Raw genomic sequence first — 21,486 nt, forward strand, 5'->3', positions numbered from 1 at the left:
GGCGGGGAGGACGCAGCGCGCGGCTGGGCCCGGAGCTCGGCGGGGCGGCGGGGCCGCAGGGGGCGGGGGCGGGGGCGGGGGCGGGGGCGGGGGCGGGGGGCGGCCGGCCTCGGGCCCGGGGCCGCGCGCCGCGCAGGTGGCCGCTTCCCGCTCAGGTGAGCTCCTCCCGCGCCTCCCATTGGCCGAGGCGGCCGCGGCGCCGCGGGGCCGACGCAGCGGGTCTAGTTCAGGGTCTAGGGCGGCGCGTCACTTCCGGTAGCGCGGAGCTCGTAAAACACCCTGGAGAGAAGATGGCGGCGGCGGCGGCGGCGGCGGCCTCGGCGCCTCAGCCCCTCTCGGACGAGGAGCTCTTCTCGCAGCTCCGCCGCTACGGCCTGTCTCCCGGGCCGGTGACGGAGAGCACGCGGCCGGTCTACCTCAAGAAGCTGAAGAAGCTTCGGGAGGAGGAGCAGCAGCAGCAGCAGCAGCACCGGTGCGGGGGCCGCGGCAGCAAGACGCGGAACAGTAATAACAATAACACGGCGGCCGCCGCGCTGTCGGCGGCGGGGCCGGGGGTCCGGCCGGGGCCGGGCGGCGAGCTGCCCTACGCGCGGACCGCCGGGGCCCTGGGCCGCCTCTCGGGCTCGGAGGGCGCCGCGGCCGCCGCCCCGGCCGGCAGCAAAGTGCTGCTGGGCTTCAGCTCGGACGAGTCGGACGCGGAGGCCAGTCCCCGGGACCAGGCCGGCGGCGGCGGCGGCGGCGGCGGCGGGAGGAGAGACCGGCCTTCGCCGCAGTGCCGCGCGCTCCGAGCGCCCTCGGCGCCCCCCGCCGCCCCCGAGGCCGCCGGCGGCAGCTCGGCCGAGCGCAGGAAGCCGCACTCGTGGTGGGGGCCCCGGCGGCCGGCGGGCCCCGAGCTGCAGACCCCGGCGGCGAGGGATGCAGCCGCGCCGGGCGAGGAGGACGGCGGCGAGGAGGCGGAGGACGGGGCCCCGGAGGCCGAGGAGCCGCGCTGGGCCAGCCGGCCCGTCAACGGCAGCCGGCTCCTGTCCTACGGCTGCCGGGAGGACTACTCGGACTCGGAGGAGGACGGCGACGGCGGCGCGGCCCCCGGCAGGCCGGTGTCGAAGGACGACCCCGGGTCGCGGCACCGGCCCCGACGGAGCCACGGGAAGCCCCTCTGCGCGCCGCCCGCCAAGCCCGCGGGCCGCCCGGAGACCTCCGTTCAGGGAGGGGGAGGCAGCGCGATGAATGACAGGGCGGCGGCCGCGGGGAGTCTAGACCGGAGCCGAAACGTCGGAGAGGCGGCGGAGCCGCAGCCGCAGCCGCAGCAGCAGCCGCAGCAGCCGCAGCAGCCCCAGCCCCAGCCCCAGCCCCGGCCCCGGCCCCAGCCCCAGCAGCAGGGAGGAGGGGCTGATGCCCTGGACGCCAGCCCCGCTCCGAGGTACCGCGTCCACGCCAAGAGGCCGGCCCCTCTCCTGCCCCCGCCGCTCCCCGACACGGACCCCACCTTGGACTCGTCCTCGGGCTCCCTCCTGAAGACCAACAACCACATCGGCGGCGGGGCCCTGAGTGCGGCGGACTCGGCCAGGATGTTTTGCAACAGCCTCCCCCCCGGCGCGTCGGCGGCCGCCCCCGGTGCACTCAGGATCAATCACTCCAACCATACGGGCTCCAATCACACGTACCTGAAAAACGCCTACAACAAACCGAAGCTCTCGGAGCCCGAGGAGGAACTTCTGCAGCAGTTTAAGCGGGAGGAGGTGTCCCCGACAGGGGGTTTCAGTGCCCACTACTTGTCGATGTTTCTCTTAACTGCTGCCTGCTTGTTTTTCCTAATATTGGGACTGACTTACCTGGGAATGAGAGGGACGGGAGTATCCGAGGATGGAGGACTCAGCAGTAAGTATTCGACCCTATGGGTAAGGTCACCAAGGGCGTGTCGCTAGGTCAGGGCCTGTTGGAACCCACGCTGGGCGTTCCACAGGAGGTGGCTTCTGTGTTGTGCAAGGACATGTTTTCATAGGGACACGCAGCACATCGCTGCATTTGTGTCCTCCGTCTTGAAGGAAGAACATTCTTCTCGTTATCAGAACGGTAATCCCATGCCTGGCCTTAAAATTTTTCTGTGTGATCTGTTGGGGAATTCAGAGCATCTTAGAACAAAATAATGCAAAGCCTGCTAGTCAGATACACTTAAAAATTTGTGCGACGTGAATTCTCTTTTAGCCTTAAATAACTATGTGTGTGGAGGCCAGTTACTTAACAGTTTTGAAGTATTTGATTGTTTCGGGACATCATAGATTGAGTTGTGATTCCAGGAGGCAATGCAGGATCTCGGGGAAACTCTAAATATTTTGGAGTATTAAGTTATATAGTTCTATATTTTCTTTTAAAGTGAATGGAGGGCAGCCCAGGTGGCTCAGTGGTTTAGCGCCTGCCTTCCGCCCAGGGCGTGATCCTGGAGACCTGGGATCGAGTCCCACCTCGGGCTCCCTGCATGGACCTGCTTCTCCCTCCTCCTGTGTCTCTGCCTGTCTCTCAACCTGTGCCTCTCATGAATAAGTAAATAAAATCTTAAAAAAGAAAATAAAGTGAATGGATATAGAAGGTGGGAAGACAGCTCAAAACTGATTGCTCAGCCCAAAGCATCTCCCCTCACACCAGTGAAAAAGTCGTGGTAGGGCCCGGCAGGAGTTTGCGGTGAGATTTATCTGGTATTGGTTTCTAGGCCCTGACATTTACTTGCTGTAAAGCACTGTGGGCAGGTATGGTTGTTCATTCATTCATTAAGCCAGTGTCATCTATGCTGTAGGATAAAAGTAGGGCGCAGTGAGAAATCAGAGGTGTGCTCTGTTCCTCAACATAAGAGGATGAGTACAGATCATTTTGTGTTCTGTGAGGGAAATAAGGATGGAATAGTTGGTATATGCTACTCTAGAGATGATGAGAGTAGCTGCAATTTGAGAGGTGAGACCTGAAGGCAAAGGAGACAGCACTGTAGGGACAGCATTCTGGGCAGAGATGATTAGAAGAAAGGCCTTGAGTTGAGCAAGAGCCTTCCTGTGGGTTCGAGTGGTTAGAGCACCTTGAGCAAGGGGCACTGAGCAAGAGTTGGAGCTTCTCTTTCCTTATCAGTAAAATGATGCTTCTATCGATTAGAATGATGCTTACACAGATTAAAAGAGAGAAAGTAAATGGAGAGTGTGTTGGATTGCTGAAGATACAATTTCTCAATGTTTCCCTCTTCACTCTCCCCACCCTCCCCAAACCTCCTACCCCTTCACCCACCATGAAGTCATTTTATATGTGATTTGTGTTTATAAAATCAGCCTCACAATTGTTTGTTTTGTTTCAAAATAGTGAATGATGCAGTTAGCAGATTTAGATAAAGAATAGGAGTCCAAATAGTGTAACCTTTGATTTGGCTATAGCCATTTCTAAGATCACCAAAAATTAGATTTATTACTATGTTGCTTGGTTAGAGAGTTTAGAAAAGGACTGAAACCCAGCACTCACTTTAACTGGTTCCCTGGGAGCAGGAGTGATAAAGTGTGTTCTGTCTCAAATGATTTGGGAAAACAAGAAATAAGATCACACCAGAAACTAAGCTAGTAAAGTTCCCATAAATTCAATGACATTATCAGCAGTACCTGTCTGTTTGTTTCTCTAACAGCCAACTCTATGACTTGGCCCTTTTGTGAGTGCCTTATACATATTATTGAACACATCAGAGATACAGATGGTATTATCCTCAATTTACAGATGAGGACAGTGAGACAAGGTGTTCAGAAATGTACCAATAGCTGAATAGGACTGAGATTTGGTTTCTGATTTTTTTTTTCCAACTATAAAGCCCATACTTTGGATATTGTTTGTAGAGAGCTTTCTAAATAAGAGGGTACTTTTATTAGGATTAAGAAAACAATTGAATATTTGGTAGGATTTCGTAACGAGTCACTGATGAGCACAATTCTCAATAAGGGTGGCTGTCACACATTTCTCCTCACTGTTAAGATGAATGAGTAATGTTTTCTTAGGTACTAAAATTTCAGATGGAATAGAAAGGGATAGGACTGCTATCCCTGAGGGTTTCAATAGCCCCCTCAACCTTTACCAACATGGCAGGAAAGAAACTGTAAAGTGTTTTTGTATTTTAAAGAATGGTAAAAGTAGTTTGGGTAGATGGAAACAACAGTGGCTAAGAGGTGGAGGATCTGGGGTACGAGGACTTGTCCAAATGACTTAAGTTGCTTAAGCTCGGAGCCCCATTTTTTCTCTCCTAAATAGGAGTAATAATTTCTGTTCTCTGGGATGTTGTAAGGGTCACATGAGATAGTTTATTAAAAAACCATAAAATGGTATTATTGAAAAGTTTAAAATTTGTTGTATTCCTGGTAAACTACGGTATGTATGTAAAGAGAAATACTTAAGTCGTTTCTGTAAATATTTACTAAAGTATTTCTTCTTATTCGGCATTTAATTTTTATTAAATTCCATTAAAAATACACTGTAGACATTGATATAGAAATTTGAATCAAAATGCAATGAATACTTAAATATTTGATTTACCGTATACCTTGGTGGAAAGAAGTGCCTCCTAATTCAGTTAGTCTGCACACTAACGGTGAATAATTTTTCACTGCCTGTATTTATGTATTCTGAATCCTTTGTCATAGCATAATGGTTAACCAGAGCTTAACCATAGGGTTCATTGGTCAAGTAGTGTGCTTAAGGAAGTAGTTTTACTTTGAGTAATAATTTCACCAGAAGATTGTAGGTTATATATGAGAGTAATCTTTAGTAAGCTTTTATTAGTTGTCATTTAAATTATGTATAACATATAATAGCCCTTTAAATAGTTTTTAATCATTTGGTCTTGGAAAATTTTTTATCAGTGCCCTAGTTTTTGTTAATTAGATTACTATGAGTCTCTGCTTCCTCATCTGTAACACTAGGGGGTTGAAGTAGATGATCTCTGAGTTCTCTCTAGCTCTAGGGTTTAAGATTCTAACTTTGAACTGAACTACCAAACAACTAAAGGATCAGCCTGCAGTGAGATTAGGTCATTACAACCCAACAAAAGAAAATGAGATGAAGAGTAGATTATCTTCGGTTCCTTTGGTCATTTTATAAAAATCGTTTTCCAGTTATAAAAGACATTTTTTAAAAGATTTTATTTATTTATTCATGAGAATACACAGGAGAGAGAGAAAGAGGCAGAGACACAGGCAGAGGGAGAAGCAGGCTCCATGCAGGGAGCCTGACTTGGCACTCAATCCCAGGTCTCCGGGATCACGCCCTGGACTGAAGGCGGCGCTAAACCGCTGAGCCACCCGGGCTGCCCAAAAGACATGATTTTTGTAGAAATTTTGAATAAAGATCTATGAAGCAAAAAATGAATAGGTACTGTATACCTCTCCTTCTAGTCTCCCACTCACCCCTGGTATAAATAAGTTCAGATAAATACCTTTCAGAACTTTCCTAATGCTTTTCATGTAAATACATACATTTATATATTTGTGTGTGTGTGTTTGTGTACATTTTCTTTTTTTGTGTGTGTCTGTGTGTGTACATTTTCATTCAACAATAGAGTGCCAAGCAGTATTTTAAACATTCGGGGGTGGAGGTGGGGAAGATGGACAAGTAAATAAGAATTTGAGAGACTGATTGTTGGCTAACACAGGTTAATGATAACAACTTTGGGGTAGAAGGATATAGAATATTACAGGTTGAGCAGGCCTCTCTAAGGAGGTGATGTTTGAATTGAAATCTGAATGTCTTGAAGGACCTGGCCATTGATAGGCAGAAAAGAATTCCAGGCAGAAATAATATCCAGTGCAAAACTCTTGGGGCAAGAACCAGCTTGGCAAGTTGAAGCATCAAAATAGAATGCTTGTTGTGGCAGGGGTATAGCGAATGACAGAGAATGGCATATGAAGCAGTCAGAAGGGGGCAGGGGCCAGGTCTTAACGGACCTCAAGGCCCTGAAGGCCATAGAAAGGAGATAGAATTTTATTTTAAGTGGTGTCATACTATCCATATCCTACAGCCTGTTTTTTCACTTAACGTATGGCGGCTAACTTTCCTTATACTAAATTTTAAGTACAAGGCATAATTTAAAAATTTCACTCTCCGCTGGTCCCTTCCCTGAAAATGTTCTTCAGCCCTCTGTTTTCTTCCAGCTGTTACTTTCCCCTCAGCCAAGATTGCTCTCTCTTTCTGCCTCTGCCATTCACTCAACCCCTGCCTAGTTTAGCTTTCTTTACCATCCATTCATCTGTAATCTCTCCTTCAAATTGAAAGTTACTCAATTACCAAATCCAGGAGAGGCATTAAAGTTCTTATCTTGGCCTCTTTGATACATTCAATACAGTGATAACTCCCATCTTTGTTTAACTCTCTCCTTCGCAGACTTCTGTATCACTACTCTCTCCCAGTTTTCATTTACTCCTGACTGTGTTTTAAATATTGGTGGTCTCTGGAACTTTTGTCTTTGGTTCTATCCTTTTGTACGGTTTCTGGCTAATAACCTCCTGATTTTATATTTTTGCCTTAAATGTTCTCTCCTGAGTTCTAGATTTACCTACTTGTTTATTGGACAGTTTCTTTAGGGTGCTCCAGGAGTACCCATTTTCTGTACTCATTGGGTTTCCTTTCAGACACCCCCCACTTCCCTGTTTTACTTGATGGCACTTCCATCTACCTGGAACTCATCTAGGAACTTTGAATTTAACTAGATTCCTTCGTTTCCTTCATGCGCCTGCCAAATCTCAAACCTCAATCCAATTGGTTATTAAGTACTGTAATTATACCTTGTCCATCTTCCTGTAATTCAAAAGATTCTCTTTTGAATCTTTTTCTCTCCATCACTGTTGCTCTGAGTTAGTTTTTTGCCTGATGTGCTTCAGTAGTCTTCTAACAGGTGTCCCTGCTTCTAGGCTGTAGCTCTTCCATTTCTTTTCAGTGCCAGAGCAATATTTCTAAAATACAAATGTAATAATTCACTCTCTTGCTTAAAATTAGTCAGTGGCTTTCTTTTACTCATTGGATAAAATCTAAATTCTTTGGCTAAACTGTTCATGATCTGACTATGCCTGCTTTTTCTAGCTTCATTTCCTACCATTTCCTTTTACCACATTTTACTTTCTGGAAAACTGGAGTTTAACGTATTTCGTGAGGTAATGCATGTGAAGTTTTTAGTGTTGTTGCCTGGCATAAGGGAATTGTTTGGTAGACCCAAGTCACATTAATATCCTTGGCACAAGTTCATTCCTTAGTAAATATTTGATGAAAATGATTACATATCAGATACTCGCTTTATATGCACTGATTAATTCATCATCAACTCAGTAATTGGTCACCTATTCAGTACCTAACTTAATACTCAGTACTAGGAAGGGTACAAAGGAAATCTCATTCTTGCAAAAGCTTCCACTCCAACTACTAGTAAGTACAGAGATGGATAAGAATTATATCAGATATTGAGTGATAAGTGCCACCCTTTTGTTAAAGGGGAGAATTTACTGTGAGCTCTATCAACTTCAAATGATCAGAAGCCGATTCCAAATTTGGACTTGATCCTATAGGTTGAGCAGTGGGAATCCATGGAGGTTTTTAAGCAGAGCACTAGCATGATCAAGTTGATCTTTAAGGACAAACGGGTGGTGGTATAGGTAATTGATAGGATTTGAGAGAAGAGGGATTGATAGGTACTGTAAGCCCACATGGAGTGATGAACAGCTGGAGGAGGTTCATAGGAATGGAGTAGGGTCTGTTACTAAAAGAATCCATTTGAAGAAGGTTTTATAGTATTTGGTGACAGTTTGGATCCAGAGAATAAAGGAGAAGAGTCAAAGATTATTCTGAGGTCATAAGCCTGGACATCAGAGACCATTGAAAGTAGAGATGTTGAAAAGGGATCTTTTTTAGGGAAAAGTAGTATAGAGAAAATAAGTTTTGGGGGAGCTTATTTTTTGAATTGTTCAAGTATTAATATCCTATAGGTTATTGTGTTACATAATTGGATTAAAGATGAGAGATTATTCCTCTAGTAGATAGTACTAGTACACTGAGCACCAGATACCTTTTATCTTTTTTTTTAACAATGTGTGTTCTTTTTAAGCCAAGACCAAGCATTACAAAAGTGTACTATAATTTTAAATGTATATTTAAATATGTTTTTACTTTTCCAAGTAATTAGACTAGCCACCTGTTCCAAAACTTGGTGTATGTAATGAAATAGGCGTAAAGATTTTGAAAAATAGTTGTTTCCCCCATTCTTTAAGAATGAAGGCCGAGTGTTACGTTTCAAGTTTTTCAAAGATGACTATTTTGTAAGAAGAAAAAAAATCCTAGGCCTCTAAGAATATTCTTGGGAATACCAGGAGTTTTTATATCCCAGTTGGATGATTTAAATAAAATATACCCATGGAAATGTCTTTCATTTGAAAGTTTTCTAGATTAATTTAAAATAAAAATTATCAGAGTGAAAACATGTGAATTTCCCATGAGTATATCCCGGGAGCCTAGTTTGAGGGAAATTGGCATAGGTATCAGGGCTTGAAATAAAGAGGCCGACCTGCCTTTGAACGTTGTCCTTGCTTTTCTATTAAAGGCAACTTGCTAAACCACTGTGAACCTTAACATCCGCATCTGTAAAATAGAATTAAATAATTAAATGTAAAGTACTTGGCTCAGTACATGACACGTAGTAATAGTAGTAATAGCATTATGTACCAGGCACTGAGCTGAACAATTTTAATTGTTACCTCTTCATGAGGCAGGTATTTGTTCCATTTTGTAGATGAAGAAAATTAAACTTGCCCAGGGTCATGTGGCTAGTAAGCACAGAGGCAGTGTTTGGATTCAGATAGTGTCTCTTAAGCACTTTGCTAGATTGCCTTTTAACATGTGTAAATGCATAAGGACTGTGTATATCTTCTCTACAATTATTGTTATCCAGAGGATTGTGAAAGAAAGGGATGGGTGAAGCAGAGTAACGCATGAAATCTTAGAAATGCCAGGAATAATCTGTGAAATCTAACAATTTAAGGACAAGGAAGTGCAAATTTGTACTCAGAACAGTTAGGAATTATGTGGGACTATTTATCCTTACTTAAGGGTTTAGATTAATTCATTAATTGATATGTGAGCTGGTCAGTCTGTTGTAATAAAATGCAAACTCTAATATATATAAAACTTATAAAGCATGATACTATTTCTAATTTTTAAAAGATTTGCAGTCTCAAAATTGGTGCGTAAAGTAGTCCTCTGATTTTACATCACCACTTTAAAACTTACGTTTTCCATTGTTCCATTTTCAAGATGTCAAGACCTTTGTAGTATACTTGTTATCCCATTTTTTGCTCCTTTTAAGTAAACTTCATGTGTGTTTTTTCTATGCTTATATTTCTTTTAGTGGAAATGACATATTCTGTAATTTTAGGAATACTTAAAAAAGATCAGATAGTTTTATGATTCCTCAGTAGAGTTGTAAAGTTTTAGAAATACCTTCTTCTTGCTCATTAATCATTTTATATTAACTTTACCTGTCTGAAAAGTATTTTATATAAATAAAAGGAACCTTACTGCAAAGAGATTTATAACATCAGTGCAAAGAAGGATTTAATTTAGTTTACAAGTAGTTTAAAATGAAGTATACCTGAAAATACTGGATTTTAATATAAAATCCTAAATATATGGCAAAGAAGTAGTAGTAACTTCTTCATGAATATTATAATGATACGTCTTTATCTTAATCTTGTATGTATTTTAAATGTGCTAAAAATGTACCTACCATTTAATTTGGGAACACAGCCTCATACTAATTGTGGAAATTGTTAATGACAATTATTGTCTGATAACTTTAGATTTTGATTTCAATATTCAGAATTTATTTTTTTATTTTTTATTTTTTTAAAATTTTTATTTATTTATGATAGTCACACACAGAGAGAGAGAAAGAGGCAGAGACACAGGGAGAGGGAGAAGCAGGCTCCATGCACCGGGAGCCCGATGTGGGATTCGATCCCGGATCTCCAGGATCGCGCCCTCGGCCAAAGGCAGGCGCCAAACCGCTGCGCCACCCAGGGATCCCTCAGAATTTATTTTTAAGTGCAAATGTTTAAAGTGAACTAGTAGCAGTATATTTGAGCAGTAAACCTTGGCTTTGCTGTTTTAATAATGTATGCTTTAACCTGAATAGTGATAGTTTTTTTTAAAAAAATCTTGATTTAATTAATGTTCTTTATAAACAAAATAATCTTTTTTTTTTTTTTTCAAAATAATCTTTAAACGAGAGTTGACCAGGAAGAAAGTGTTTAGGTTTTCGTATGTGTTTGACGTTGTTAAATTTTACATGTTTGACATTGTTCCTTTGAAAATTTATTTCTAAGGAAATTAACTTTTTAAAAGGATTATGAAAGTTTATACTAACAGACACGGTGTCAGAAAATATGATAACAGATCTATCATTTGGAAGTCATAATGTATTTTAGGGTGTCCTAAGTTTTTCTTTAGTTCTAGAGCTACAGATTTAAAATTATACCACCTTTTCTGTCTGAGTAGCAGATTTATTGCTCAATGGCCACAACTTTTTGCTTAAAATGATATCAAAGGACAAGCTAACATTTAGAAACAAGGCATGGGTGCAAATTATGCAAGAGTTTAAGTTCATCTGTCCTGAACTAATTGAGTGAGAAGTATGCACCAATAATTGCTTCCTGCCTTGAATGCGCATTGAATTGTGGTGGCATTCTCTTCTTTTTCCTAAATATTTACCCACTAGCTATCCCCTAGAATTGAGATTTGATTACCATGTAACACTCTTTAAGATTTGTGTATTATGACTTAGGAAACATAACTTGAAAAATTAATTTCTGCAAATTTGAGTATGCCTTATGATAAAGTTTACACAATGTGTACTCTATACAAAAGAAATAGTTTCATTTCTTGCAGGTTTTTAGAAATATTTTAAAAAGTAAAAAAGGAGGGGCACCTGGGTGGCTCAGTGGTTGAGCATCTGCCTTTGGCTCGGGTCATGGTCCCAAGGGTCCTGGGATGGAGTCTCATATCAGGCTCCCCAGAGGGAGCCTGCTTCAGCCTCTGCCTATGTCTCTGCCTCTCTGTGTGTGTCTCTCATGAGTAAATAATAAAATCTTACCAAAAAAAGGTAAAAAAGGAGAAGACCTAAAGAATGAATTTGCCAAAAATGAAAATGTTATCAATGTAATGTGTTTATAGTTCAAGATGTTCTAGAAGTATTCTTATGCTTATGACAAAAGTCTTGTTTTTAAAACAGATCATCTCCAAATGTTTCTTCTTTCAAATTCTAAAGCCTTAAATGATAAAAGTGAGAACTTTCTATATATGGGCACTTTTTCTTAATTTTCATGAGAGTATCCAAGAAAACTGAAATGTAGAGGGAATATGATTACAAGTGACTTGTTCAGGATCCCACAGTTACTAAGTTTTGGAGCCAGCCATTTGAAATCATGATCTGACTTCAGAGTCCACAGTCTTAGCTAGGCAGCAGTAGGTTTTTTTTATGCATCTTTTCTCACTGACTTTATTTGGGGAGGTCATTCATAACCTCTGGGCCTTGGTTTTTGCATTTGTCAAGTTAGGGGATAGTAAAATCAACTTCTAGCCAGTGACTGTTGTAGGAAACTAAGGTGACAGTGTCTTTGGAAATGCTGTGGAGAAATTTGAAGTGATGCATAACTGTATATTTTTAATACATTAACTTATAATTTCTCAGCTGCAGTGTATTTAACAACACGTGGTCAGCGCTGTGTATGACATCTCGTCAGTGATGTTAATAATAGAGGAGTCCTGTAAATTTATAATGCTCATCAGTATCTTTCAACCCTACTCTCAAGCTGTCCAAGCAGATAAAAGGAGTCATATTTTTGTATTGCCTAGTTAGTGCTTTATTTCTGGGTGCTGAAAAGGAATGTTCTTATTTTTGCAGTGATGTTAATTTAATAGGTAATTAAGCATAATTTAAAATTAGATTTTACTCTTGTTGACCACTAGAAGGTTGATTCTCTCTGATAGAAGAGTCAGAGATGAGATATGTTGCTTTAATCCAAAATATAGTAGTAAATTTGAGACAGACAAGGATTTCTTGGGATTGTGGAAAGGTCTTAGAGTAAGTTTCTGTTAACATCTGAAGAACAGACAACACGTTCAGCTGGTAGAGAAGGATGGCCTTTTACATGTTGCTTCTTCAGCTAGTTTGTAAGATACCACAAGCACTATTATCCCAGAAGGGGGGAGATAAGGTGTGTCCCTGTGAATAGACAGTAGCCTGAATGGGGGTAATCCAGAGATTGGGGGGTATAAAATAATAAAATGAATTTGATAAGCAAGGTATTAAAACCATGCTACTTAAATTATAAGGAATTTAAAGTGCATTAGAATCTTCAGTCTCCTAGATAATTGATATGAAGCACATAATGAAATTTCATCCCATTTCCCATTTGAAACTGTATCGAAGATATGATTTGTTTAGACCAGAGCTAAAAGAAATATAATACAAATATGGAGTAATTAAATCATAAGTCACTACAGTCAATGAGAGATAGCTGAGCAGTGGCAGAGCTAAATCTGTCACCTACCTGCCCCTAGATAAATGGCCATGCTTGATGGTATAAAGATAAAGTTGTATAAAGGACTTCTTAGCTTAAAGTAGAAGTGATATCCCCTAAATTCTCACTCATTTCTTATTTGGAATATTCCTTTTTATTCTTCTCACCATTTCCTGTTGTAAACTGCTTTGTACAGCTCTTCAAAGTAGACATGTAGGAGGGACGACTGGCCCTTTTGATTCTGTCACACGACTGTCCTGGGGAATAAGGGGAGAGTTCATTCCTATTTAGAAAAATGAAAACAAAATGACTAAAAAAGCTGTTGCTTGTGTGAGAAAAAATTGTTTAAGGGTTTCGGTATCTTGCCTTTTGAAAAAGATTTTGGGGGTACTCTTACTCATCATGCTCTTTTGAATTGTAAAAATTACCTCAATTCTTTTACAAGGTGCTGTTTTATTGTAGATTTATACTTAGCAACAGTTTCTAATGAATTTGAATAAATTCTTTGAATTACAGTCAGATTACTAGAAAATGTTTGCTCACAATCTCAAGCTGTTTACTTCCAAAAGGAAAAGTGGGCAGTCCTTAATTGAGTGGGTTGTCTTCCATGTCGCTGTGTGAGATAGTTGTTTGAACTTGGAAGTGTTCAACTACACTGTTTTTTAAGCTTAAGCTCCCAGGCTAGCCATAGAAGTTTACTTAAAATTTCCTTTCCTTTTCCTTTTCCTTTTCCTTTTTCCTTTTCCTTTTCCTTTTCCTTTTCCTCTTTCTTTCTTTCTTTCTTTCTTTCTCTTTCTTTCTTTCTTTCTTTCTTTCTTTCTTTCCTTTTTTTTGATGGCTGAGTGATATTCTAGTGTGTGTGTGTTTGTGTTATGTGTACCAGATTTTCTTTATTCATTTATCTGTCAATAGACATCTGGGCTCTTTTCACAGCTGGGCTATTGTGGACATTGCTGCTGTAAGTATTGGAGTGCAGGTTCCCCTTTGTATCACTACATTTGTATCTTTGGGGTGAATACCTATTAGTGCAATTGGTGGGTTGTAGGGTAGCTCTACTTTCAACTTTTTGAGAACCCTCCATTCCAGAGTGGCTGCACAAGCGTGCATTCCCACCAACACTGTAAGAGAATTCCCCTTTCTTCACATCTTTGCCAACATCTGTTGTACTTTTTCATCTTTTAGTTCTTGTTCTTATACAGACCTAAGCTTCCTGCTGCTTTGCTATAATCTTGGCCAAACATCTAAGTGCTTAATACTTCAAATCTGTATTTTTTTAAATTGACAGATAATCGGGGATCCCTGGGTGGCTCAGTGGTTTGGCGCCTGCCTTTGGCCCAGGGTGCAATCCTGGAGTCTTGGGATCGAGTCCCGCATCAGGCTCCCGGCATGGAGCCTGCTTCTCCCTCTGCCTGTGTCTCTGCCTCTCTCTCTCTCTTTCTCTATCATAAATAAATAAAATCTTTTTAAAAAAATGACAGATAATCGTTCTATAGCATTATATATTAGTTTTAGCTGTACAGGATAATGATTTGATATATATATCACAAAATGATTACCACAGTAAATTTAGTTAACATCCATTGCCACACATAAAGGTTTTTTTTTCCTTATAATGAGAAGTTTTAAGATCTACTGTCTTGGCAACTTTCAAATATATACAGTACAGTGAAGTTACTATAGTCACTGTACTGTATGTTACATCCCCAGGACTTATTCTTGTAACTGGGAGTTTGTACCTTTTGACTACCTTGACCTATTTTTTTTTTTTTTGGAATTGGGAAAGGGCAGAGGGAGAGGGTGAGAGAAAATCTTAAGCAGGCTCCACACCCAGCACTTGATCTCTTGATCCTGAGCTGAGTTGGACGGTTAACTGAGTCACGCAGGCACCCTTAACCTTTACCTATTTTACACCCCACCCCCACCCCATCCCTGTGTCTGACAACCACCAGTATATTGTTTATACCTATGAGTTTGGTTTTTTTAGAGTCCACATCTAAGTGAGAACATACAGTGTTTGTCTTTTTGTGACTTATTTCACTCAGCATAATGCCCTGTAATAAAAGAGTAGGCCCATTCATTGGGTGCTTGGCAAGTATAAACATTTAGTCTTCTAACGTTCTGCAAGTGAGGACGCTGTGATGGAGGATTAGGGTAATTACTTTGTCCAAGGTTATGGGTAAGAGAAGGGAGTTAATTGAATTATGTTGTTGGTTGAACCCGAGCAGTATGTCTTGAAAGCTCATCCTCTAACTATTGTACTATACTGTGTTCCTCATTTACATACCCTCTCCTTTATCAAACTTCAACTCCCTTTATTCCCTCAGTTCAGCTACTTTGAGCCAAATGTTAGGAAAAGCCATCTGATTAAATTTGCAATATTGTAGAATTGTGATAATAAAGATCATATGATTTTGTGATAAAATTTGATTGTGTGATTATCTTTAGTGAGGATTGAGCCAATATGGAATCAGCTTAGCTCTGCCTCTCTAAATCATCCTTTATCTTTATATGTGTAGTAGTTGGGTTGCCTACAGTTCTTAATTTAGAATTTATGTCAGTACTTATAGGCTGAGAACATTTGGGAGCTATACCCATTACAAAGTGTTTGAGGACCTAACACTTGTTTTGCTCCTCTCATATTGTGTATTGTTTGCATCTGTATATCAATACAATCTGTGGTTAGAATATAAAAATTCATGGTAGCATTTTTGTCATGTTTTCTTCATAGTGAATACTAAAAAATACTATTGTGGGATCGGAATGTCTTGATAAAAACCAAGAGGTCTTTTTACTTAAAAAAAAATGGAGAACCATTGCTTTTAAAGCATGCTGTAAGGAAAATATACTGGTTAGACTTCAGAATTTGTTTTTAAGACATTCGTGATGAATGTCAAGGGATCAGTTGTAAAGTTCAAATGACTGGTTAACTTAACTAGTGAAAACTCTAATCTTGAGGTGATTTTATTTTAAATACAAGATCTTTATTAATTCGGATTCTATCTCTGGTAAATGAAAATTTTGGCAATTACTGAAAAATTCAGGCATTTAAAAAATTTTTGGCAGGGAGCTTTGCTTTGGGGTCTTCCATTTCATATCTTCCTAACTCAACAGATTTTCTAAGGACTCTGTCTTTTCTTTCCAGTAGCTCCACGGCAGAGACAAATGAGGAATGGAGTAGTGGTATACTATGATGTTTGTAAACTGAGTACCGTTTGTTTTTTATTTCATGTTAGGGATGAGAAAAGAAGAAAAAGATTTATTAATCTCCTGCCCACCCCACTCAGTATCTCTGTGCATAGTCAGAAAACATCCCATTTTACATTAAGTTTCTAGAATGCCCAAGATTGCAAGTCATAAATGTTGGAGCTAGCATTCCTTGCTCCAGTGATTTTTTTTCCTCCCATTTTACCCCGCTGCCTTTTGGTGTGAGGAGATACTTGTTCTTCATCTAAGAAGTTAGATGTTAGGTGAAAATCTGATGTGATTCCAGTGTATGTGGTATCTTCTGTCCACTGTTCACGTGGAAGCATGAGTTTTATTCTTAAAGTTCTATATATTATAGCCAACAAAAAAAGTCTTTTTAGACTTTTTGTTGTAACTACTTTCAATTTTTTTATCCAGTGGTTCTGTTTTTGACCTAATGATGACATACTTAAATACCTCTATGTCCCAAGTGACTTTTCATTTCTGTTTGTTTTTTTCCAGAGCTAAAAGTCAAGATGTAATTTTTAAGCACGTTGGTTGTAAAGCCAATGATGGGGATTTCCTTTTTAGCTCCAAATTCACTTTGAATTTTTGTTTTGATCATACTTCAGTCTCGTTTATACAAATATGTCATTTTCCCTTTTAACAGAGCTATACTTCTTATCCCCATTAGAAAAATGAAATGAGGGACGTCTGGGTGGTTCAGTGGTTGAGTGTCTGCCTTTGGCTCAGGTCATGATCCTGGGGTCCTGGGATCAAGTTCCACATCGGGCTCCCCATGGGGAGCCTGCTTCTCCCTCTGCCTGTGTCTCTGCCTCTCTCTGTGTGTCTCTCATGAATAAATAAATACATAAAATCTTAAAAAAAATGGAATGCGAACTATCATTTATATATATATATATATATTTAGTACTATTCATCTTATCACTGCACTGTAATTTTTCTCTCTCCGGTTTTCTTATCTGCATATTGCCTATGTGTGACAAAAAGTTAATTATCTTTAGTCACTTACAATGTTAAACACAGTGCATTGTGATTGAGAGTGTTATTTAGTAGAAGACCTCTTATGTTTAATTGTATGGGAAATGCATGTTGCTTTTTTGCATTGCACTGGGGATAGGTTGTACCGTGTATCACAGAGCTCTTTTGGATCTCCAAATTCTCACTTAGCAATATTCTTTCAGAACAGACCTTGTTATAATACAATTCCACTTGTATTCTTGGCAGTGTAAACCTTGAGGAAGTGTCATAGACAGTCTCTAGTGTGTAACAGTTAATGTTTAAAATCTCTTAATACAGTGAGCTGTCACCAAGTTTAATAAATTAGAGTATTGCATTAGCATGAATTTGTTTGGGTGCCAAGTTATCTGTTGCACAGATGCTTGGTATTATTTTTAAGTTTGTATCTAACCTTTGTGGGTTGACTTGCTGTTATTTTTCTATTCACTTGTCACATGCAGTAGCATAATTCTTTAATTGGCATCTGTGCAAAAATGGTTTTTAATAAGAGATCTGTGAAAGTACTGAAAAAACAGATAACTCAGACTTTTGGACCTTGAACAGTGTAGTAGGATGAGGCTCCTGTAATTTAAGTAGATATACTGCTTTGTGTTTATTTGAATGTGTTCTACTACCTTCCCTGTCAGCATTGGTAATCTACAGGAGTGTCTTTAGCTGACAAAATTAGATGGAAATGGCAGCCTAATTGTTTCCCTCTGAAGTTTTGAGCCATTACTACTTAGTAGGGTGTGTGTGTGTGTGGGGGGGTGGGTTGAGGTGGGCAAGTTTTCATTATTAACTTTATATTTTGTCTTTGAGGTGGGCAGAGATTAGATTCATTGTTAACTTTATATTTTGTCTTAGAGTAAGTTTTGGAATTTTCTTTCTTTTTTTTTTTTTAAAGATTTTATTTATTATTCTTGAGAGACACACAGAGAGAAGCAGAGGCCCAGCGAGCAGCAGGCTCCCTGCGATGGGGGACTCGATCCTGGAATGTCCTGGAATGTTGGGATCATGCCCCAAGCTGAAGGCAGACACTCAACCACTGAGAAACCCAGGTGTCCCTGGAATTTTCTTAAAAGTATAGAAGTCTTCTCTTGGATTAAGCATTTTTTTTTTTTTTGAATGGGAACTTCAATTTTAGTTACTAGTCAGATTCAGTGATCGATAATTCTGTCAAATCTTGAGTTAGGGATGGTCTATTAAGATAACAGTTCATTTTGGAAAGAATTAGACTAGCATTAAAGTATCTTAAATGTGTAGTATTTTGATATTTTCTTGATTCCTAGTCATTTAGCTTTCAGTTTAGTAGTAAATTTATCTTAGGTAAATCAAGTGAGTGAGTCTTATAAAATCACTAGTAGGTGAATTACCTCCAACTCAATTGTGAATCATGTTAGAAAATAATTTGGAATATTTATGAAACATTTACTAGATACCAGCTCCTATAGTTATTTTTTATATGCGAAGTTTCTGACATTATTTGAGTAAGAAAGGTAACTTAAAATTTTATTTGTAAATAAATGAAATCTTAAAAAAATAACATTTTATTTGTAAATGTAAATTATATATGAATTTTGATAAATAAGACTATGTCAGCTAGGTCTTTCTGTAACAAAGCAAAACCAAAAAAATACATTACAGTTAACTTTTTTAGTATTTTTGCAAAGGAAGAGGAAATTTTCTCTTTCAAGTTTTTGATTTGTTAAGAATTTAGACTGAATTGAAAGAAAGAAAATTTTTTTCTTGTACAATATTTAAAATTAGGTTTTACCCTAAGTAGTGATTTAGGTAGTGAAGTGATATATATATATATATATATATATATATATATATATATATATATATATATTTAACCATTTTTCTGATAGGATTTTCTCATCAACAACAAATATTGTTTTAATAGTTTTTCTCTCCCAGTATTTTATAATGAAAAATTTCAAATGGAAAATTGAAAGAATTGTGCTATAAACACCCACATATCCACATCTAGACTCTACAGTTAACATTTTCTGCACTTGCTTTCTTATATATCTTATCCATCACTCTGTCCATTCATCATTCTGTCTTTTTAAAAAAATATTTCAGAATAACTTGAAGACATTAGGATACTTTACATATGTCGTACATATTATTAACTGGAGTGAGGGGTGTTTTTATTTTGGTAAAATTTACATGCAGTCAGATGTACCAATCTTTACAGTCAAATGAGTTTTGACAAATGCATCTAGCTGTGCAACTTAAATCCCTACAGATATAGACTATTGCCTTCACCTCCAAAAGTTTCCTTGTGCCACATCAGTACTCATCACTATTCTGATTTTTTTCACCATAAGTTAGTTTTGATTGTTCTAAAACTTCATATAAGTGGATTCATAGAATAGTCTTTTGTGAGGTTTTTTTACTCATCATTTTCTTCAATGATGAAGTTCATCATTGTTGCGTTTTCCAGTAGGCCACTCCATTTTATAACTCTTGAAAGTGTTTTTAAGGCCTGAAAGTATTTTAGGCAGAAATTATTTATGCTTTCTGAAGACAGTATTGATTATATTATATATCATAACAGCTCATTTATCTCCATTAGTTCGTAAGCACTGTGTTCTCATGACATGGTTTATAGAATATGCTCTGTAAATACTTGTTGGTTAGAAATCTTTTCTTACAGCTTTTGTTACAGAGATCCCAAACTTGGGGTGCAATTATAATGTGAAATTGGTGCTTGAATAAAGACAGAAATCTCCATTACAGTCTGTTATTTTTCCCCCCATGGAATCTTCATTTTTATGGTGAGCAAATGTGAGATTTTCAAGTGATGATGAGGTTGAAAGAGACTATACTTGATCTTTTTTATACAGAGATGAAGAATAAGAACCAACCAAATAATAAGGCTATTGCCAACTTAATTAGAAGTCTTGATCTTTTATTTTCTTGGGCACATTATTTCAGATTTTATTATATTCTTAGTACTTTGATATCCACATTTAAAGTCCCTTTGATTTTATGAAATCACGGTGTATGTTCTGTTATTCATTAAGAATAGCTTTTTTGGAAGTAGCACACATTGTTGCCTTTCTTAAAACAGGACAAGTGAAAAGTATAGAGCCCTATAGGATCTGAGAAGTGGAGAAGCTTTTGAGGTTTTGCCCTCCTTCCTTTCTTTACCTGCTATCCCCATCTAGGTCTGTACCTCTGTAAATCCAGATAGATAGGTGGGTTAAGATGGAAAGGTTATTTATGAGAGCAAAGGTAGTACGAGGGTGAGGGTTTACTTTAGGCAAGTTTCATAGTAGCCAGTTTTTGTCAAAACTTTGATTGCTGATTTAATATCAGTATTCATAGTAATTTATTAAATATGTTTGATGCGAACTGTTCCTATCTTTTAGAATGACTGTATATTTAATAGAACTATGGAACAATTGGAGAACTTTCAGAGGACAAATGGGCAGTGGGCTATGTTGCAAAAGAATGTGCTGCCTTGTTCACCCTGTCCATTTTTAGATCAGTCTGGCTGGTGGTGAAATGCAGAAGTGTTTGCCACACACACAGGTGCAGTGTTCTGCAGCTGTTGGAAACATTTGCCCCCTACTCCCCATTTCTTCACATATAATTATGCTCGTTTAAATCACTAAAGCTAGAAGATGGGATTTGAGAACTTGAATGTCTTGTTTACAAAAAGGTACAACTCAGAGATAATTGGTCATTTAGGTTGCTGAATTTATGTTTTAGATGACTTGAAGTTTCCAAAGACTAAAACCTAGCCTTAAGGTCACAGAGTTTTAAAATTATGAGAGACTGACTTTGAAAGTGCATGTCAGCAGTTACTGCTCTGCAGACTGAACTTCTTGAGAACAGGGCTTATATATTTTTATTTTTAATCTCCTGCAACTAATCTCTATCTGGCACATAGTAGGCACTTGATAAATGTTTGTGAATATCTTTTGTTGGAAGATGAAGCCAGATTGTTGTTTAGATGTGGTATAGTACCAAATCAGAAAATTATGACTTTTTTTTTTTTTAAACCGATACCCTCTGATAAATTTTATAGTAGTCTTACGAACAAAGTGCCATGGCAGCAGAGAGAAGGGGAGTTACTAATGCTGCCCCTGCTGGTCATGAAACACTTTATGTTTTGATATATCTCAGAAAATTTTTGCCTGGACTGCAATTAGAGAACTTGGTTTTGGTTTTTTTTGTGTTTTTTTTTTTTTTTTTTTTTTTGTATATTTTTTGGAGTTCGATTTGCCAACATACAACATCCAGTAGAGAACTTGGTTTTGAAGAGTTTCCCTTATCTAGGAGATAACAGTGTATTCTCCAACAGCAGTGTCTTTTCCTCATTCCCCATTTTGGGCATTTTTCGTGCATTACGTCATAGGGATATTAAAGTTTAATAATTCTGTATCTGAAAGTTCTAGAGAAGAATGCTTTCCTTAAACTAAATAGAACAAATATTTTCTTTTTTGTAGTTGTTTTTTATATAATGAAAAGAGTGTAGGCTTTGGAGTCAGCTGTAGGTTTGAATCCCAGCTTTTAAAACTGTGTTTAGGGATCCCTGGGTGGCGCAGCGGTTTAGCGCCTGCCTTTGGCCCAGGGCGTGATACTGGAGACCCGGGATCGAATCCCACGTCGGGCTCCCGGTGCATGGAGCCTGCTTTTCCCTCTGCCTTTGTCTCTGCCTCTCTCTCTCTCTGACTATCATAAATAAATAAAAATT

The 21,486-nt window shown here is 39.3% G+C and overlaps 1 protein-coding gene across 2 annotated transcripts in view; it reads left to right on the forward strand.

The window, feature by feature from the left end:
• Positions 1–265: 265 nt before the first annotated feature.
• The window catches only part of LEMD3 (LEM domain containing 3), a 73,003-nt gene continuing 51,782 nt past the window's right edge, over positions 266–21,486 (forward strand). For both annotated transcript variants that reach the window (XR_008664891.1, XM_055328669.1), the window contains exon 1: positions 266–1,878. Coding sequence is in view for 1 of the 2 variants with exons in the window: in XM_055328669.1 (XP_055184644.1) it covers positions 291–1,878 (1,588 nt within the window). In the remaining variant the exon portion in view is untranslated. The remainder of the gene's footprint in view (positions 1,879–21,486) is intronic.

This window comes from Nyctereutes procyonoides, unplaced genomic scaffold, assembly GCF_905146905.1.
Source record: "Nyctereutes procyonoides isolate TBG_1078 unplaced genomic scaffold, NYPRO_anot_genome, whole genome shotgun sequence".
In the NCBI taxonomy this organism is placed as follows: Eukaryota; Metazoa; Chordata; class Mammalia; order Carnivora; family Canidae; genus Nyctereutes; species Nyctereutes procyonoides.